Genomic DNA, 21,336 nt, shown 5'->3' with positions numbered 1-21,336 from the left:
ATATATATATATATATATATATATATATATATATATATATATATACACAGTAACACCTATGCTGTATGATTTATAAATAATGAGAAATTAAGTACTGTATTTTGCTCTCTTTAGAGGTTTTCAAATGTTGCTGTATGTTGTTACAGTGAGCTATTCTTGCTTTCTTTCCAGAAGCTGGATATCTAGATTTGACTGAAACAGCACATAAGAGCATTTAAAATAGCCATAACTGTAAAAAAAATTTGAGAGTATCACATCTGGTGTCTTGTCCTGAACATTTAATTGGCATACTTAATGCAGAGGCAATCTTTGTAAAAGATTATAAACCCGTTGGGTGAGACTTCATTATCTTCCTGATGGGGCGCCACACTCTAAAACAGAAAGCTCCATCTATAATGATTGATTAGACAGTTAAACTTTGGTAATTCAAACTCTGCGATGTATATTTCAGGGTGTTTTCCACAAAACATGGTAGATATGCACTAATTTCGTTTGGAAGCCTCCATCGAGTTTAACTGAGTCTTACTGCACACATTTGTCTTTTGTATACAAATTTGAGGTTCATGGAAGAGCGAGGTGACAAAAGGTAACTAGAACGGCACACGGGAAAGCACATACCTCCTCCAGGCTGAATAGTTTACATTTTGAATCCCACCGACAGACCAGATCTGGATCCGGAACTTAACCAAAATTGGTGAAATAAAAATAAAACTTAAAAATAAAACACTGACTTGTTCTTGTCACTTAACCAACTCATCCACAACTTGTTGAAATATCATTTTATATTTCCTTTTTGGCCCCATCTCTCGACGGTGAAGAATCACTTCCAAAAATTAAAAAATTATTGTATCCAGATATGCATTTGGACTTTCACCAAAATCAAATAAATTCTTCCTTTTCAGACAACCAACCTGTCCACCAAGTTTCATCTGAATCCATCCATAACTTTTGAGATGTCATGTTCACAGCCAAACAACATATAGAAATGGGTGAAAACAAAACCTCTACCCACCTTCGGTGGCAGAAGTAAAAAGGTAGTGCACCCAAATTGGGGCCACAGATGTACACAATAAGCAAAGGATTTCACAAACATACAGGGGAGACGCACGCACAAGCACGCATGCACGCGCACACACTAGAGTTAGGTAGAGTTGATGGGGTGGAAAATATTGTGAGTAGGGATGGGAAACAATATCAGATGGTGGCACACTGCTTGCTTAAAGTCCTGGAGGAAAGAGTGCAATTATTCCATCTCCATCTCAGGAAGGCCGTTCCACAAACAGGAGAAAATTGTAACAAAAGAGTGGAGGTGGGAGTTAAGCCTAGATTTTGGGAGTTGAACCAGGAGGGGTTACTGGAAGAATATGTGCATCCTGGAGGAGCTGGGGAGTGGCCAAGGCCTGATAAAGCACAGGGAGCTAGACCAAAGGAGAGGTGCTTTAAAAACAAAAAAAAAAAACAAAAAAAAAAAACACGGAATTTGAGTGAAAAACAAAAATCCAACTGTCTCCGATTTGACATAAACAGGCCTTGTTGAGAGATTTAGATTCTAGAGAATCCAGGAGAGAGATGTGATGCTGGGGCTCCAGCCCATAGTGGAAAGCAGTACTCCTTTCGCTATTGACAAAGGCCTTGTAAGTTGTGAGTGGTTAATTTTTTTTTTTCAGGAACGACTTGGATTGACGGAGGATGCGCAGTCTGTGAATGGCTCTTGATATCAGTCCAGGAGAGATAATGGCTGATGGTGAGACCTAGAAGTTCAAGAGACTGAACCTCTTTCACTAGCTGACCAGAAATAAGAAATAAAAATTATGTGATGATCCTTCTGAAGTGATAGGGTGAGACTGGGATTTTCAAGGATTTATAGGCATGCTTTTTTTTTTAATCAGATGAACAACTAATCAATTCCAGATTGGCTGAGAATGATGCAGCTGCTGTATTCTCATCAGTGGGATGGTGCAATACAATGCGGAGTTTACCTTCAAAAGAAAGAGAGGGCTTTCTCGAGCAAAGGAGAGGTTGTTAACATAGGAACATGACTGGGTCCAATATACTGCTTGAGAGCACTCCAGGCTCCATTGGGAGAGAAGAGAAGAGGGTTCCATTAAAAGTAAAGTGCTGACTATGTGAGTGGAGGAAGTCAGAAAGCGACGGATGAAGACGGCCTGGTATTCCACAGGCAGCAAGCTTGGCAAGCAGAAGAGGATGCTCGACTGTATCAAATGCCCGGGGTCTGTCCAGGGAGATAGTCTTGACCTTTTGTTTAAGATTTACGGTATTCCACCATTACTGAGGGAGAAAAAGCAGCATGTTCAGAATTGAGTGAATGGGACAAAATCTAAATAATCAGGGTGTTTGACAGAAGGAAAGACTAACATCAGCAGCAATGATGGATGGATTCTCTGACTTTCCTTATAATTGGGAGTAGGCTTATCAGTCTCTAGTTCGGACCTGTTTTTGCAATCTCATTGTGGATGGGTGAAATTAATTTTGCTGACTTTTCCAGGCAGACCCAAGGTGGCCAAAGGGTAGGGACAGCTAGCCGAAGAATGCAGAGAGAGCAAAAGCAAGAGCAACAGAGCAAGATTTGAGAACATGGACACTATTGCCAACTGGGACCCTTTTCAACCACTTTTACCATCGATTTTCTTGAGTGAGAGGGACACTAAGTCCAATAAGACAGTGGAAGTGAGGGTACGAGATGGGGACAGAGTTGAATGGGTTGGTTATGCAAGATTTGTAGGCAAACAGCAAGTTGAGACATTCTGCCTTATATATTGTATGACTAATAAGCTTTCAACAGAAAATGAATTATTTGTTGAATAAGATAAGCCATTTCACATAATATTTTGTACATTTATATAATGAATTACCAAATGCAACATTGCCTAACACCAACAGCATTTTCTTGCTATTATCTATTTATTAATTTTTTTTAAAGCATAAAATATCATCAGGGGAACATGTAGAGCTATAAGAGACAATAGTCTCTTGATAATTATATGGTTGCAAAGGGCAATGTAGCACATTAATGATTAAAGCATTGCTTTCATGACAGTATAGTAACCTCTGCCACCGAAGGTGGATGCAGGTTTAGTTTTCATCCCTGTCTGTTTGTGAGCAGAATATCTCAAAAGGTTGTGGACAGATTCAGACGAAATTTGGTTCCAGATTGAAATCAAATTTGGTTCCAGATTCAGACGAAAACAAGGATGAAATGGTTTGATTTTAGTGAAGATCCAGATCCGGATTCGAGAATTTTTTTTTTTTTTAATGATTCCTCACCATTGAGATAGGGGCCCAAAATGATATATAACATGATATTGCAAAAAGTTGTGGATGGATTATGGCAAAACTTGGTGGATGCGCTGGGTGGATGACAAGAACAAGCCAAGTAGATTTATGGTGAAGGTACGGATGTAGATCCCACCTATAAGTGGGATACAAAACATAACCTGTTCAGGCTGGCGGAGGTATGCGCTCCACCAAGTGCCGTTCTGGTTTAAAGATTATTGATAAATAGGCTTGCATCTAAGAAGATTGGACAGTGGAAGATATTTACAATGAAGAAATGTGGACATAAATGGGATTTTTTTTTTAACCTCAGAGAAATGCATGCTTTTATCCAGTCCAATATATATATATATATATATATATATATATATATATATATATATATATATATATATATATATATATATATATATATATATATATATATATATATATATATATATATATATATATATACACACACACACACACACACACACACACTCACACATACACACACACACACTACTCCCTTTCTGTTGTATTTGCCTTCGTCAATATAATTTCGTTAACATCCCTGGGTTCGCTGTTAGGATACAGGCTTTAAAACCCCACACCACAGCAATCCTCAGAGTATAAATGGATGCAAAAAATGTCAGTGTCACATGACAAGGTATTAAATTGATTATGTCGTTAATCATGAATATAACAATGTTAAAGTGACGTGGGATAGGTTATACAGTAACTAGAAGTATAATGATGCTGATGATACCATTCTATGACGACAGCGATGTTGAAATAACAAGATCAAGCAGGTTATTGACCGAACACAGATACACAAAAGTGCGGGCCAATCCGTTGCTCAATGCAGAAAAAAAAATTTCCCAAACAACACTGACGATAAATCATGAAGGATGGACTTTAAAATCTTTCCTTCTTTTTTTTTTTACACTGAGTTAATTTAGATGCTTATTGTTGAGTAACATCTTCCAGAAAAATACAAACAGTGCCAAAAATTGAAAAACTATCAAAAAAGGTCCGTAGAGTATGCCAACACAGTTTATTTATTTGATTCGATAGACTTCAACCCAGGTAGTATTTTATTACACTGAGCTCACAAATACTTGTAAAACTTTGTCAACTGTTGCATTTCCAGGAAATGCAGAGCCACTTTGTATAAACAGTACATGTTTATCACAAAAAAGATTCTTTTTGGATAAACAGTAGTTACAACTACGCATTATCTAATTTTATTTGTTTACTCTCACCACCAGTTGGCATAACTGTCAGGACAAGTGTCTGCAATGAACAAAGATTGATCGCTTTGAATGTAACCTGAACTGGCAAGAAACAGAGCTATCAAAATCCGAACATCACAGTGATGCAGGTGAAGGGAACACCTGTTTACTCGTAAGTTAATGTTTTTTTGTGGTCGGTTATTCCTTGTTGTAAACTTTTCAATGCCATTAGTTTAAGAATGGACAGGTCCAGTAATGAGTAAATGATTTCAGAGGAATGATTTTGGCTCTGAAAGTGTTCGGATATTCATAACTTCACAGTGTATGACATTGATTTGGTATTAAAAAAAAAAACATCAATACCTCCTCCAACAAGTGCAGAAGATAAAATAATACATGTAAATGATGTATTATCAGCCAACATGAGCAGCTTCGCAATTTCAGTTAAAAATACCTCTACAAATCAAATGTACTACAAACTTTAGGAGACCGAACCCTTTGCTAAAAATGGAATTGCAATGATTTTGGGCAATGAAAGCTTTCCCATTTTCAGCAGCTTTGGGACCCTTTTATGATTGAGGTATTTGAAGAGGACAGCATGCAGGATGCAAATATATACGTACATTTTTAATGCACCCTATCTAGAGTAAAATCCCTGCACAGCCAGCAGTCGACGAGTGACCTTGTCAATAGGCATGTGTGCAGGGATGCACGATGCAAGGATGCACAATCCAAGGATGCAGGGATGCAAAATGTAAAAGTGCCAAAGGCAAGGATGCAAGATGCAAGGGTGCAGCATGCAAGTGTGCAAGATGCAAGGGTGCAACATGCAAGTGTGCAAGATGCAAGGGTGCAACATGCAAGTGTGCAAGATGCAAGGGTGCAACATGCAAGTGTGCAAGATGCAAGGGTGCAACATGCAAGTGTGCAAGATGCAAGGGTGCAACATGCAAGTGTGCAAGATGCAAGGGTGCAACATGCAAGTGTGCAAGATGTAAGGGTACAACATGCAAGGGTACAGGGAGCATGCTGTTGCCCAATGGTGTGATGCATGCTTGAGCATAATGTATTGGATGAAGGGAGCAATTCAAGTGAAAGCAGAGAAAGGGAACAGAGAAAATGGAAAAGAGTGGAGCAGAAGAAAGAAGAAAGAAAAGCACATAAAGGTGAGAAAAGAGAAAGGTGCAAAGGAAAAGGTTATAAGAAGGAAGAAAGGAAATGTTCTAAGGTGAAGGAGAAGGTAATGCAGCAGTCACAGTTAAGATTTGAAGGTATCGCTGATAGTTATATGAGTGAGAAGGCTGGGGTGATTATTTGAGGAGCATGCTGAGAGAGGACTGAGTGAGAGGGTTGGGGTCAAGCAGCCTGAGTGGCAGGAATACTGTACCAATGCACAGGGTGCATCTATGCCGTCCAGTCCTGGAATTCCTGGATCCCCCTTCTCCCCTCTGACACCCCGCATGCCCTGAGCATCACAGCAAGGGTTTCATTAGCAATTCCCTCTCCCTCGCCCTTCCACTCTCTCCACCGGCCAAGAGAGAGCGTAAGGAACTGGGATTCGGACACAAGAGAGCAGAGACCCCGAACTCCATCCTGGCAAGCATATTTTGGGTTCACATGGCCGGACATAAAGAGCGGATGGGGGAGGAGCAAAGGAAGACATACCAACGGACAAGGTGCATCTAATCCTGGAGCACCCTGCTCCCCCTTAGCACCTTTGGGACCCTTTCGACCACGGTTGCCCCTCACACCCTGTAAAGGCAACGAGCACATCAGTAGATCCCATGGAGAGGAGGTGCATGGAGGAATTGCTTTGAGAACATGGAGAGGATGAGGAGCAAAGCAAAATAAAAACAAAGAGGAAAACAGTGACTGTAAGGCACAAAATAGAAATGGACAATTTAAATATTTAAAAACAACAAATATGTGGGAGGAAAAGAAGACTATTTCAGAGTTCATTGTGAAGAGAAGAGTGGGGGGTAGCAAAGCAGAGAGGAGCCAGAGCTGTGAAAAGAGGGAACATGTGGTGGTGTAGATCCCTGTGCACAAAATACACGATGGAAGTGCCTCCAGAGCGCGTTAAGAGCACCAGTGAGTGGTAAAAACAGACAAAGTAGAAATGCCAGCTGGAAAGCAAAATTTGCCCGATGAGCATGAAAAGAGAGCACACAAACTTTAGCACCACAAAAAAGCTGATGGGACAAAACCGAACACTCATCCAAAAACTGAACACTTTCATTGACACTCATCCTTTTGCTGTACTTTCTTAATCTCAAAAAAAGAAATAATTGCAATATCTTGATACATATGTTGCAGAAGGGTGTGTTCGTTCAGATAGAGTGCTACAATCAATGTCCGCACACTTTATATACACAATGGCAGGGTGATTAAAAACAAGGTATGGTTCAAAATGTGCAGTGACACCAAATTGGAAAAAAATTCGGAAACAAAACCACTTCCAAATGTCACGAGGACAAATGTTTGATGGTTTGGCGTTTGAACGGAGGGATGGTCTTCAAACATGACGAAGATACATATATATATATATATATATATATATATATATATATATATATATATATATAAATATATATATATATATATATATATATATATATATATATATATATATATATACATATATATGTGCCAAGTGCGAGGACAAATAAAGGGGTTGAAGAGGAGGTGAAAGTGTCAACAGCGAGATGGAATGGGGCAGAACAGATGTGAGAAAGGTTGTGGGAGGGGGAGGGTGGGTGAGGAGAGAATTGGAATACAAGGAGAACATTCGAGAGATAAGGAGTGGAGGGAGATGAGGGAAGTAAAAGGGTGAAGGAGAGGAGAATGATCAGTGAGGAGAGGGGTGAGGTAGTTGGAATGTGGATGTGTCCTTCTGTAAGTGTGTGACCTGCAAAGTCTGTGGGATGTGTTGTGTCCCAATTACATTTATTTTTCTTCTTTTATAGGTGGGTTAGTGGCCTATAAGAACAGACACAGCTGTAAGTCCCTGGTGTCATTGATAATTTCATTATGGTCATTCAAGATTTCCAAAATTACGGCAAGACAATGGAAAAGTTTATGTAAATTAGTGGGGGCAGCAAATGAGAAGACAAAAACAAGTGCTTTGCCAAAATAAAAATCATTAAGGTACCAAAATTTAGTCAAATTATGTTGAAATGTTTCATTTAGGGATAAAAAAAAATCGACCAACCACCACTACCCCCTTCCCCACCAGCCCCACCACCACCACCACCACCATTTTCCATCTTGTGCATCCTCACGACTGTAACAATTAGGATGGTGACCCAAACGCCGAACCAAGTGCAAGTGATTGGTTTATCATTGAAGTGGTAACAACTTAAATTTAACAACTGATTCATGTTTTTAACTAGATCTGTGTGCTTACAGGAGTGGATGCTTACCCTCTCTCCCTTCTCTCCTGGAGGTCCCTGAAAATGGACACAAAGAAAGACTACTTGTAGTCCACATAAAAAAGCTGGTCTCTTGGCAGTAGATTGAACTCCTGATGAGAGTCCTATTAAGAGAAGCATCCTTACCTGGATACCCATTGCACCATTGCGGCCCTGCAACCAATCAAGAAATCGATCAATTTCTTAAATGGACACTTTCATTTAAAAGTAAAATCTCAAAGCAAAGGATAATAAGGTATCCAATTAACAATGAAATAACTTCGTATATATAAACCCCAACTACTTATTTAATGGCCACAATTATTCCCAGATTATTGTGAGATTTGCCAGGGAAACATTTTGGCTGAAGTCTTTTAGAAACTGGCTGGCTTGATGTTCGACTTGATGTTCGGCTTGATGTTCGACTGAAGGTGATTCGGTTAGGATTTTGTAATTTGTTTCGGGTCCTGTGATGACTTGCATACTCTTTGTGAAAGACATCATGGGATATTTGAGACCCACGAATGAATGCGAGTAGATAGAATAACTGGCTTAACATCCATCCAATAGAAGGTGTATTTCCTGATGCAACACTGTCTGTGACGCACCAATCCGGCAACGTATAGTTGGGTCAGGAATCAAACCCAAAATAGACAGTGAAAAGGTAATTGTGCAACTACTGCAGGTGAATGTGTTTGTTTATAATAAAATAAAAGGTTTACAGTTTACACCATGTAATAGCTCCTAAAAGAACTATTTATGTTCTTCAAACTTTAAATACTCCAAAACAAAAGTAGAGAAGAAAAAGTAAAAGTAAGCCTCAACGTTTCGGGCTGCATGCTTCGTCCATCAACAGGAGGAAGTGGTAAACATCTCATGCATATATATATATATATATATATATATATATATATATATATATATATATATATATATATATATATATATATATATATATGTGTGTCTATTCATATTTAACCTCCTGCTCTTCTAACCAAAGAAAGCTGTGTAACAGCAGCCAAGAAAAGTGACACAAAGTAAGCCCTTTGCTGTTTCAAACCCTACCCAGGTCCTTCTACAGCTGCAGACATTCACTAGTAGCACATACAATACATGAGAATCCCAATGCTACACACCCCCATCAGCTGCTGGACCAGTTTCATCATTTATTGGTGAGTCATCAGTGATAGCGTAGTTAAAAACAAGCACCACTGTGGCTCCCAAACATATATCATGTGCAATGCCAATAACGGTCATTATAAAAATATGAAGACCCAAACACATCTCTCATTCATAATTGGAATCCCACAACCAATCAGCTCTCACCTAATAAATTATCCCCAGGTGGATAGGATCTTTATAATTAAACCCCCTGCTCTTCTCGCCAAAGAAAACTACATAAAGCAGCCAAGAGAAGTTACACATGATGTGCCCTTTGCTACTTCAAACCCTGCCTGGGTTCCTCTACAACTGCAAAAAGTAACAAGTAGTACATACATGTGAATTCCAATGCTGCATGCCACCCTGAGCCACCGGACTGGTTTCATCACTTGTTCGCAAATCATCAGTGACAGTGTAGACAGCAACACGCACCACCGAGGCTCTCAAACACGTACCACGTTCAATGCCAATTGCAGTCATAATATAAAATCAAGACCCAATCACGTCTCTCATGTGTAATTGGAGGGAACAACAAATCAGCTCTCACATAATCAATTCCCCAGGTGGCTAGGATCTTTATAATTAACCCCCCTGCTATTCCAGTCCAAGAAAGCTACACAAAGCAGCCAAGAAAAACTACGCAAGATGTGCCCTTTGCTAAATACAAAACACCCAAATAGAATTGCTTCCTCTTCCTCAGTTAACCTCCTCTTTTGCTCCGATGAAGAGTTATCGCCCGAAATGTCAGCATCTCCTTGCTTCCCGCATCGGTTCAACTTCAATCAATGTCCCGTTATTTCCATCCATTGTTCTACCTGTCTGCTGCTGCAAGTAGACACGAGCCTTCACCAGCAAATCTAGTTCTTCATTCCAAAATTGATTTTCCCAAACAAGAGTTGTAATTGAGAAAGCGCAAGTTTATACTGCCGTAAAAAACAAGGCAAGGCTAACGTTTCGGGTGCTACCCTTCATCAGAGCAAAAGGTTAACGTCCGAAACGTCAGCTTCATCTCCTTTGCCACGGTGGTAAACTTACATTTTTCTCCACTTTTGTTTGGGAAAATACATTGTAAAGTTAACTTCAACTTTACTTCATTTATCTGTTAGTTGCCAGGACAATGTGGGAAGAAATTAATTCATGATGTTTATGCATCGGCCTTGCAATATTACCTGTACTCAAATTTTATGAAATTGTAAATATTAAGCTGTTCTTTTTCAAACTTCAATTGTGAAAATGTTCAGTGGTAAAGTGAGCAGAGGTTGGGTGGTGTTTGATATTGAAGCATTTCCCTGTTTTTATAGGTTTTTTTTTAAAAAAGTAAAAAGTAAAGTAGTAGTTTCACATTAGGGGCCTCATACTGACTGTGATAAATGATCAAAGAAGAATGTATGCTTTATTATTCATCCGAGGCTTGGTGAAGAGAGGTCAAGGTCGTTTATTCCTGATACGTGAAGCACTCTGCAACCCTCGCCTACAGAAAACAGACTTTTGGGAACACCGGCCACATTTTCCATTACGCAACTGTGCTTAAAAAATATTTATATATGGATAGGTGCTCCTATGTGGAAAGCTTTGCGTCAACCGTTCAAGCAGTTGTGGAGAAAATGAATTAAACTGGCATCCCATCGACCAACATTAGTTTTTGGAAGTTAAAGATCAGACGGTGTTCTTTGTGAAGAGTAGTTTTTGTTGGTACCATTAAGAAATTGTTAATACCTGCTCTAACCTACTTAGCCGAACATCAGACTAGACGAGCAGGTTCACAAAAGACTTAGTCCACACTTTCCCCGGCCGACCCCGATTTGAAGGTGGGAATAATTGCGGCTGTTAATGAGAAGATGAAGAAGAAGAAGATGAAGATGAAGATGAAGATGAAGATGAAGATGAAGATGAAGATGAAGATGAAGATGAAGATGAAGATGAAGATGAAGATGAAGATGAAGATGAAGATGAAGAAGAAGAAGAAGAAGAAGAAGAAGATGAAGATGAAGATGAAGATGAAGATGAAGATGAAGATGAAGATGAAGATGAAGATGAAGATGAAGATGAAGATGAAGATGAAGATGAAGATGAAGATGAAGATGAAGATGAAGATGAAGATGAAGATGAAGATGAAGATGAAGATGAAGATGAAGATGAAGATGAAGATGAAGATGAAGATGAAGATGAAGATGAAGATGAAGATGAAGATGAAGATGAAGATGAAGATGAAGATGAAGAAGAAGAAGAAGAAGAAGAAGAAGAAGAAGAAGAAGAAAAAGAAGAAGAAGAAGAAAAAGAAGAAGAAGAAGAAGAAGAAGAAGAAGAAGAAGAAGAAGAAGAAGAAGAAGAAGAAGAAGAAGAAGAAGAAGAAGAAGAAGAAGAAGAAGAAGAAGAAGAAGAAGAAGAAGAAGAAGAACAACAACAACAACAACAACAACAACAACAACAACAACAACAACAACAACAAGAACAAGATCAACTGGATAAAATACAATAAATAGCAAAGCATTTTGTTGTGTGAAACAACCTACATTATGTGATAATGTGTTCAGATGTCACAGAATCACAGATGAAGCTATAATACAAGACTTGTTACACATTGTAGAAATATATACACACATCCATTCAACAAAAGTATAATAATTATAATCATAACAACAAACTTAGCTATTGCTTCTATGACTTACAGGTGTTCCTAGTGGACCGCGGGTGCCTTCCTTTCCAGAGTCACCTTGGTCACCCTGCATGCATACCGATTGATCGTTTGCTTACATTACAGACAGAATTGCCTGGACAGCACATCTTAGTTGACTGATCATAAAGGTGTTATCAACAAAAATATCCTCAGCCTGCCGTACTCAGAGAAGCACAACTATACCTGAGCATTTCAACATTTAATCATTCGCTCAGGTCTTTAAACGTTGAACAAATTGCTAAACGTCCATATGCAAACCATTTATTTTAAAGCATCTCAGGCTCATCGGAGATCTTGTATACGTACAAAAATATCCGCATTTACATCTCCCCTTTTTACATTGTTTCACAAAATACGTCGTCATGTTATTAATACCACTACCTGATTTGTGTCACCTCAACTCGCACTTGCATCACTTTAACAGTGATTCCTTTTATTCTCGAGCATTTTCAGAATTAACAAGACTGATAAAGACCCCAGAATACATCGATAACAAACTGAATCGGGACATCGCAAAATCGGCGAAATAATTATTACTTTGCGTCATACATAAATGTTCTGTACTGCAGATTGGACAAGAGGCATTGCTAAAGTGTTACCTAAGAAGTGAAAGTGTTACCTAAGAAGTGAAAGTGTTACCTAAGAAGTGAAAGTGTAACCCAAGAAGTGAAAGTGTTACCTTAGAAGTGAAAGTGTTACCTTAGAAGTGAAAATGTTACCTAAGAAGTGAAAGTGTTACCTTAGAAGTGAAAGTGTAACCCAAGAAGTGAAAGTGTTACCTAAGAAGTGAAAGTGTAACCCAAGAAGTGAAAGTGTAACCCAAGAAGTGAAAGTGTTACCTAAGAAGTGAAAGTGTTACCTAAGAAGTGAAAGTGTTACCTAAGAAGTGAAAGTGTAACCCAAGAAGTGAAAGTGTTACCTAAGAAGTGAAAGTGTAACCCAAGAAGTGAAAGTGTAACCCAAGAAGTGAAAGTGTAACCCAAGAAGTGAAAGTGTTACCTAAGAAGTGAAAGTGTTACCTAAGAAGTGAAAGTGTTACCTTAGAAGTGAAAGTGTTACCTAAGAAGTGAAAGTGTAACCCAAGAAGTGAAAGTGTTACCTAAGAAGTGAAAGTGTAACCCAAGAAGTGAAAGTGTAACCCAAGAAGTGAAAGTGTAACCCAAGAAGTGAAAGTGTTACCTTAGAAGTGAAAGTGTAACCCAAGAAGTGAAAGTGTAACCCAAGAAGTGAAAGTGTAACCCAAGAAGTGAAAGTGTTACCTAAGAAGTGAAAGTGTAACCCAAGAAGTGAAAGTGTAACCCAAGAAGTGAAAGTGTTACCTAAGAAGTGAAAGTGTTACCTAAGAAGTGAAAGTGTTACCTAAGAAGTGAAAGTGTAACCCAAGAAGTGAAAGTGTTACCTAAGAAGTGAAAGTGTAACCCAAGAAGTGAAAGTGTAACCCAAGAAGTGAAAGTGTAACCCAAGAAGTGAAAGTGTTACCTAAGAAGTGAAAGTGTTAGCTAAGAAGTGAAAGTGTTACCTTAGAAGTGAAAGTGTTACCTAAGAAGTGAAAGTGTAACCCAAGAAGTGAAAGTGTTACCTAAGAAGTGAAAGTGTAACCCAAGAAGTGAAAGTGTAACCCAAGAAGTGAAAGTGTAACCCAAGAAGTGAAAGTGTTACCTTAGAAGTGAAAGTGTAACCCAAGAAGTGAAAGTGTAACCCAAGAAGTGAAAGTATTACCGAAGAAGTGAAAGTGTTACCTAAGAAGTGAAAGTGTTACCTAAGAAGTGAAAGTGTTACCTTAGAAGTAAAAGTATTACCTAAAGGCGCTGTCACACCTTGACGTTTTAGCCAGCAATGGCAACGTATAAAAATGTATGTAAAACGTTGGCGTACGCTGAAGTTTTGAGGTTTTTAAAAAAGTTTTGGTCGTATTCATAACGTGTTGGTCGTATGCATAACATATTAGTAACAGGCACAGAACGTTTCGTTGTGTTATAGATAACTTATACCAACGAATGCTTAGCCTGTTGTCGGCGTTCACAACCTATGCCCAACGATAGTTTAACTTAGGCATAGCGCACTAAACGTATCGCCGACAAACTCGTGGCATAGCCTGTTAAAAACTTGCCACTCGCCGATTTAAATCATAACCGCCTGAAAATTGGAAGTGTCAGCATCGCAGTCACACCTTGACGATTTAGCCAGCGTATGCCGACCTATGAAAAATGTGTGTAAAATGCTGGCACATGTCGAATACGGTATGGGTAAGTTGTGTATACATTAAGAGCACGCTGAAAAACGAGGAAGTACGCTGTCATATTCCGTGGTACGTCTAGTACGTCTAGTACGTCATGAAATTTCAAGCATGCTGAAAATTTTACGATGTACTCGACGTATGGCTCACAAGTTCCGCATACGCTGGCATAAGTTCTCTGCACGCTCCACGATCGTTGACACATGTCGGGCACACGTTACTTGTAAGTTACTCATAAGTCGAAACACGTCGAGGTAATGTTTAGCATACCCGAAACTTAATTTTTAACCTATGAGTAACGTGCTTTGAACCTATGAGTAGCGTGCTTTGAACCTATGAGTAGCGTGCTTTGAACCTATGTGTAGCGTATCTCAAACAAACATTGTCGTATGTAGACGAATTAGATTGACGTCTTCCGGACGACCACATAACTTATTGAACGTGTTTCTAACTTACATCTACCGTATACTGGCGATTTGGCAGCGTTTAGGGGAATTGGTATATACAAATGGGCTTCACAAGAGGAACCCGTCAGTGTTCCAGACTCCATGTTAAGTAGATGTCAATGTCAGTAGTATCAGTAGTAGTAGTAGTAGTAGTAGTAGTAGTAGTAGTAGTAGTAGTAGTAGTCGTAGAAGTAGGTGAGCGTGTCAGTAGTAGTGGTAGTATTAGTAGGTGAGCGTGTCAGTAGTAGTAGTAGTAGTAGTAGTGGGTGAGCGTGTCAGTAGTAGTAGTAGTAGTAGTAGTAGTAGTAGTAGTAGTAGTAGTAGTAGTAGTAGTAGTATGTCCATGTCAGTAGTAGTAGGTGAGCGTGATGGGGAGGGTGATGTGATGATGTGATGTGACGTGATGAGCGTGATGGATGATGATGGATCCTCGTTGCGTCCACGAATAGGAGACTACTTTGCACCATTGTTCGATGTTCTTTTCGGCTATTTTTTTTTCTCATTCCCACGATGAACGATTTTTTGGTTTCAGTTTTAAAAGTATTCAAAACGACTTGGACAAATGCATAATGTACTAGTAATGAACACAGAACGCTTCGATAACTTATACATAAGTTATACCAAAGATTGATTAGCGTGTTTTAGGCGTCCACAACCTATGCCCAACGATAGCGTCTAACATATGCATAGCGTGGCAGCGTATCGTCGACGATTACGTGAGGTTTTCTATTCATAGGCTGCAACTTCACTTTTAATAAATGGCTGTCACTCGCCTATTGTTTTTGGACGCTGGTGCTCGGCAATTGAAATCGTTTCCATTGAACGAGTTAAATCGCTTCCACTCGACTATTGAAATGATTTAATAATAATGCTTGGTTATCTTTGGACCCACTCTGGCAAGCAGCTCGTCGAACATCGCTGGGGGAATTCGCAGGAAGTTGATGAAGGATGCTTGGTCCTCGTTCCGGAGTTCCACCATGAGCTGGTCATATATGCCGCAATGGCGTCGCCTCCCGATCCATGGTCTCACCCAGTTCCTTCTCCTCCGTTCACGTCTTCTTCTCCCGGCTCTATTGGCACGCAACTGGTGCAGTGTCAACTCGATGAGGTCATGTTGATGTTTGAGGACAGGTAGGTATTGTCGTCTCAGCCTTGCCCTATCCTCCATCTCTCGGAATGACATAGACATGTGCTCACTACGAAGTCTAAAAAAAAAGACGTGTTCCTCCTGCGAAGCCCCTTTTTATATACCAATTCCCCTAATCGCTGCCAATACGCCATTATACGGTATCTGTAAGTTAGAAACACGTTCATTAAGTTCTGTTGTCGTCCTGAAGATGTCAAATACGTCTACGTCTTTTTCAAGTAATGTGTTGCGAAGTGTGAACAACGTTCGTGTCGCGTGCTTACGAAACGTTACTCAGAGGTTAGAAATAAGTTTCAGGTACGCTAAACATTACCTCGACGTGCTTCGACTTATGAGTAACTTACAAGTAACGTGTGTCGACGTGTGTCAACGATCGTGGAGCGTGCAGAGAACTTATGGCCAGCGTAGCGGAACGTGTGAGTCATACGCCGGCATACGTCGTAAAATTTCAAGCATGCAAAAATTTGAGGACAACCCAAAAGTACAACGTTTAAAGCCATCGTACTACGACTTATGGCAGTGTTTTTCAGCGTGGTCTTAACGTATACAAAACGTACCCATAACGTATTCGACGTGTGCCAGCGTTTTAGACAAATTTTTCATAAATCGGCATACGCTGGCTAAATCGTCAAGGTGTGACAGCGGCTTAAGAAGTGAAAGTGTTACCTAAGAGGTGAAAGTGTTACCTTAGAAGTGAAAATGTTACCTTCGAAATTATTCATCGAATGGATGCTGGTGAACATGCCGTTGGTGTTACCGGGTTATTGAGTTTGCCTCACCATCCAACTACGATGCGTATCATCCACAACTAGAGTGTGATGATCAGAGATCATTGACGATTCCCTTCATAGCCATCATGTAATATTTACCAATTGGTCACATTTTAAATTCCACCTCATAATGAAAACATTTTTTTTTTTGCTTTTTCAAAAAGCAGGACACCACAGACACCACAGATGACACACTTTATGCCTCCCTCCAGGAACCATAAATATGCCGTCATTCATTGAAGGAGGAAGAAGAACAAGACGTACCACCAACTTCGACCGCTTTCGGAAAACGTTTATTTTTATGTAAATATCTCTGTAATTGTTTTTTTTTTTCTTTATTTATACATATGGGAACTTAAATATAACTGTCATTAATCAAATAAGGGTAATATAATAAATAAAAATCCGAATATAATATGTGAAATGGCGACATGAGGAACGCAACCCACGCTTATTCCATTAATTATTATGAGAAAAATTATTTTGGTTTTCATCATTTTGATATTTGTTGCACTTTTCAGGACCGCATTCCCGATATAAACTGTGGTCTAAAAGAATATCGTAATCGGGACAAAAGTATGAGGAGAAATTTGTGCATTTAAAATGTTATTAAACAATGTTTAGTGCTTGTTTGTGGTTGGTTTATGAAAATTAAAAATTAAGTTTTTTTTTACTGTCATTAGATGAGAAATACATGCAGTTTCATTTCACAGCATAAAGAGATGGATCTCTAGTTAAAATTGACATTTGATATGAGATTTCTATTTTATGTTCCATTGTGAGGTCACAGCTCGTTATGTTAGGATCCCAGATTGAGTTTTCAATTCTGAGCATATTTTTCCATTTTATACTTTCTGCATTTGTGTGCAGCACAATGCTGTGGGGTAGCATCGTTGGCTGAGGGCATGGCACTGCTGGTGATGTGATGCCCTCTGATGGTTAGGGTAGGAATTTCGAATTTGTTCAGGGTGCCAGCGATAGCTGGTCTACTCTTTGCGAAGGAAACCTTGGGATCCTAAATATCCACCAACTAATGCTGTCAGATGGAACGTCCATTTAACGTCCATCCGAGGAACGACACTCACATTGATGAATCACCCTGCTTGTAAAACACCGGGATGACAGTTTATAGTTGTGTCGGCATTCAAACTCAGGCTAGACATCTTAGAGGCGAGCGTGTGTAGCTCTAGGCCATCATGTCAAGCCTCATTTTACACTAATGTCTGCAATTCAGGTTAAGGTACATTGATGTTTACCAATCTCCGAGTCTAACATGTGATACATGCAAGTACATCCATGATCCTGAGATACCATAAAGCAATAAAATATAAATAAAAACATTAATACTGGTAATTATTATGTTCAGGATTAATTTAAGTGTTTGACATAGTTTTGCCATTTAAACATTTAAAACATTAAAAGCAAACACAACACTTGCACACTCCCTTCCGTAGGGACAAACCCAACTTCACCTTCATTCCCTTTGGGCCGAGCGGGCCTGATGGACCAACTGCTCCTACAGGGCCCTGCATGGAGGAGGAAAGATATATCAAATTGTCGTACAACTCACAAACAAGCAATTAAAGTCAGCCACGAGTGCTCAAAAACAATAAGCTTCTTAAAAGAATCAATGCCTTGCTATTAATGTACCGCTGGGAAGTTTTATCAAACTGTCACAACGGCAACTTACTAAAACTGTGACAATGACCTTACTGTTAATGTGATGTATGTTGTAAATGTTTTCAGCAAAATGGGCAGTCACAGGACCAGAGGCCATAGTTTCAAAGTAAAAAAGAAGAGAGTTAGGATAGTAGTAAGGTAGCAGTCTTTCACTTTGAGAGTAGTTAATGCATGAAATGGTCTCCCTGGAAGGATAGTGGCAGCAGGATCAGTAGATAGATCTAAACTACAGTTGGATAGGTACCTGGAAGCACTGTGGATGGAGGTGTACATGGACATTGGCAGGACTGGTTGGCAGCCTAGGTCTGGATGGGTGATTGTATACACGTGCAGTGATTGTGATGTGTCTCGTCAAAAGGTGAATGTACTTTTGGTGATTGTTAATTTCATACCCCCCTGCCGACCCCCGACACATACTGTACATACATACATATATGTACATGTACATATAATATGCATGACCCTGGAAATAATCCTTTGCCTGTCCCACTATTCTCTTCCCCACCTCTCCCAACCCCCAAATTTTTTATCAGGTCGATAAACTAATCAATTGAATTAATGTGGTATTGCTATAACACAGGCATGATGGGACAAATGGCCTCCCCTGCGTCGAAGTTCCTTGTATGTCTACTGCGTATGTCGTCAATTACTGGAAGGAAAGAGTGACAGAGGGTAAGTGTTAAGCAGGAGCACTAGATGGCGATATATCACATTTATGCTGTTTTTCACTGGAGGTCCCACATTACGAGGCTTGAAATCTGTACACTTCCTGTTCATTAGGCCATATCAGGTGTTACATAAATCCTGCTTCATTTGAAGGTCTGTAATGCTTCATCTCTTTGACAACTACTGTTCTCAATGCAGCCTAATTGGTAACAGCTGTCACAAAAGATCAAGCAGTTTAAAGAATGAACCATTTTCTGAATGGCAATCAGGCCTGTACATGTAGGCCTACCTTATTTAAAAATAAAGTTTACCTGAATACTTATACACCCAGAGCTATTACACCCACTTCTGATAGATTGGTCTGTGCAATCAACCATCGAGATTGGATGCAATATTATGGAGGAAACTGCGTCAATGAACTATCAATACACACATATATATATATATATATATATATATATATATATATATATATATATATATATATATATACACACATATATATATACACATATATATATATATATATATATATATATATATATATATATATATATATATATATATATATATATATATATATAATAAACCAGCAAACTACAATTTTGTTATGTCCTAAAATTATTTGCAAAAAATCCTTGTGATACCTTTGTATTATTTGAGTCTCATTACAGTTGTCTCAAAAATGCTGCAATGCAGATCTCATCGGGCAGCTTACAATTGTTTTGATTTTTTCCTTTCCAAGTCTCATCATAAATGGTCAATCTGTAGAATTCAAAATAATTCCAGAATAAACGAAGAAGACCATGAAATTTCTGGTTGAAGATTGCATTTGAAAATCATTCAAAGCCTGAAATTATTTGTGTTTCCTCTCCATTGACCCTTGTTTTGTTACTGGATCCAAGCAGTGAATCGAGATTGAAACGATGTCAAAAGGGCACTAATAGTTTGCAACTGGACTCCAGAGATTGGCAACAACCAAGCGCGTTCAGCTTTAGAAGGAATCATCAAGTGGAGACCTCTAGGACATTGCCAATTCATCATGGAAGGATGAAAACCTGCTTCCATATGACATTCTATGATTCTGCAAAAGCTCCAGAACCTTCATCTACAGGTCTTTAAGACCAATGTTTTCAGGAATGATGACTTAAAAAACCATCATCATAATCATGTGCTCATTCGAAATGTGATGGCCCTTTGATCATCGTGGTATATTCCTGAGCATATGTACTTAATGCAGAACAATTGCTAGTTCCGGGGTCACCTTGACTTGAAGAAGAACTTGGTTGCACAATGATGCTCCAAGACAGCTCGGAAGCGTCGGTGCTTCCCTTTAAACTTTGCTCCTCTCGGCGACATATTTAAATTTTTTTAAATCCTGCATTGCTGTTTGCAGTAAATTATTTTGTTCTTCAGTTGTTACAGACACACACAATGGGTTTTCCATTACCTTAGGTTGTAACTCAGGAAGAAGAAAGGAAGTAATAGCATGTTCGGGTCTAGCTTGATGGGTTAAGATGAGTAGCCACCATTGTGTCTTGGATAGATAGTTTTCGCATCTCCTATAAAGATCCCCCGAGTCAAGTGTTCCTATTGAATATAACTATTACCTAAATGTGTGTAACATACTAGTGTTAGGGAGGGCCATATGGCTGATAGGACAGGAAATGTGAGGTCAAACAGGAGGTGGAATCAGACCAAAGCCGTGATTATTGAAGTGTTAGTGTCTCAGCCAACCAAATCAGAATGGCCAATGACACCATCTGAGAAAGCAGCAAAGCATGTATGGGTTCATCCTCCAAATAAGGTTGTTTTGTGGGAGATACATCACACATAATTACGAACACTTCTTCACACACTAGCGACTCATGTTAATGCCATGAGTTAATCAGACTTACCAACTGAGTTACGCTATTGTAAGTCAAGTATATGATAAAATAACTACTGTAAATATTCAAAACTGAAGGCTCCACCAAGTAGTATAGCTGCCCAGCAAGCAAGGCTCAGGTCCAATGGTTTGACCATCGAGTGGTCTTCATCAAAACGGTGATGCCAAAATCACCTTAAAAAAGGGCGATGATGAAATTGACGTAGGATCTCACAATCTGTATATTGTAGTCATGTGATACCCCCACCCTCACCTGCCTTGAGAGGATACCAAACACCCAGCACACAATGCCTGCACAGTCCAAGATGAAGACCCCTTGGTGGTCGAAACATTGGACCTGAGCAACACTGTTTGGGAGTGTTATCACTTGTGAATAAGAATCTTCCCAATTACAACCAGTTTCTTTGTGTACCTATAATACAATACTGGATAAACATGTATTTTTGTATATATCCGCATCCTCGCTGAAAGGGTGGCGAATTTGTTTGATGCGCATACAAATTAAATAAATGTTTAATGCTCGTAATCAAAGCCTTATTCATGTTTTGTTTTGTTTTACTCTGTAATGCATTTAGCCACTGTCAGCACTAACATTTTCAACTTCCCAGGTATCGGCAGAAAGTTTTAAGTTATTCGGTTGGAGGAGGGATGGGAGGGGAGGGAGGTTCATCGCCTACTGACCGAGATGTTTTATTGCCCATGCCGATCAGTGTCCTTCAGTGCATTACGATTCCAATATAGAGC

At 39.2% G+C, this 21,336-nt stretch overlaps 1 protein-coding gene across 20 annotated transcripts in view; it reads right to left on the bottom strand.

Annotated features, from left to right (window-relative positions):
• LOC147027055 (uncharacterized) overlaps positions 1-21,336 on the bottom strand; it is a 138,559-nt gene that overhangs the window by 12,571 nt on the left and 104,652 nt on the right. For 18 of the 20 annotated variants that reach the window (XM_085883180.1, XM_085883179.1, XM_085883181.1 and 15 more), the window contains 5 exons: positions 17,831-17,884; positions 11,752-11,805; positions 8,069-8,095; positions 7,934-7,960; positions 6,177-6,263 (listed from right to left, as the gene is read on the bottom strand). In XM_085883180.1, coding sequence (XP_085739306.1) covers positions 6,177-6,263; positions 7,934-7,960; positions 8,069-8,095; positions 11,752-11,805; positions 17,831-17,884 — 249 coding nt within the window. The remainder of the gene's footprint in view (positions 1-6,176; positions 6,264-7,933; positions 7,961-8,068; positions 8,096-11,751; positions 11,806-17,830; positions 17,885-21,336) is intronic. The other 2 variants (XM_085883178.1, XM_085883175.1) reach the window with 1 other exon arrangement.

This window comes from Eptatretus burgeri, chromosome 5, assembly GCF_056783735.1.
Source record: "Eptatretus burgeri isolate ZD-2024b chromosome 5, Ebu_testis_v1, whole genome shotgun sequence".
Taxonomy (NCBI): Eukaryota; Metazoa; Chordata; class Myxini; order Myxiniformes; family Myxinidae; genus Eptatretus; species Eptatretus burgeri.
This window is presented reverse-complemented; position numbering and strand designations above follow the sequence as displayed.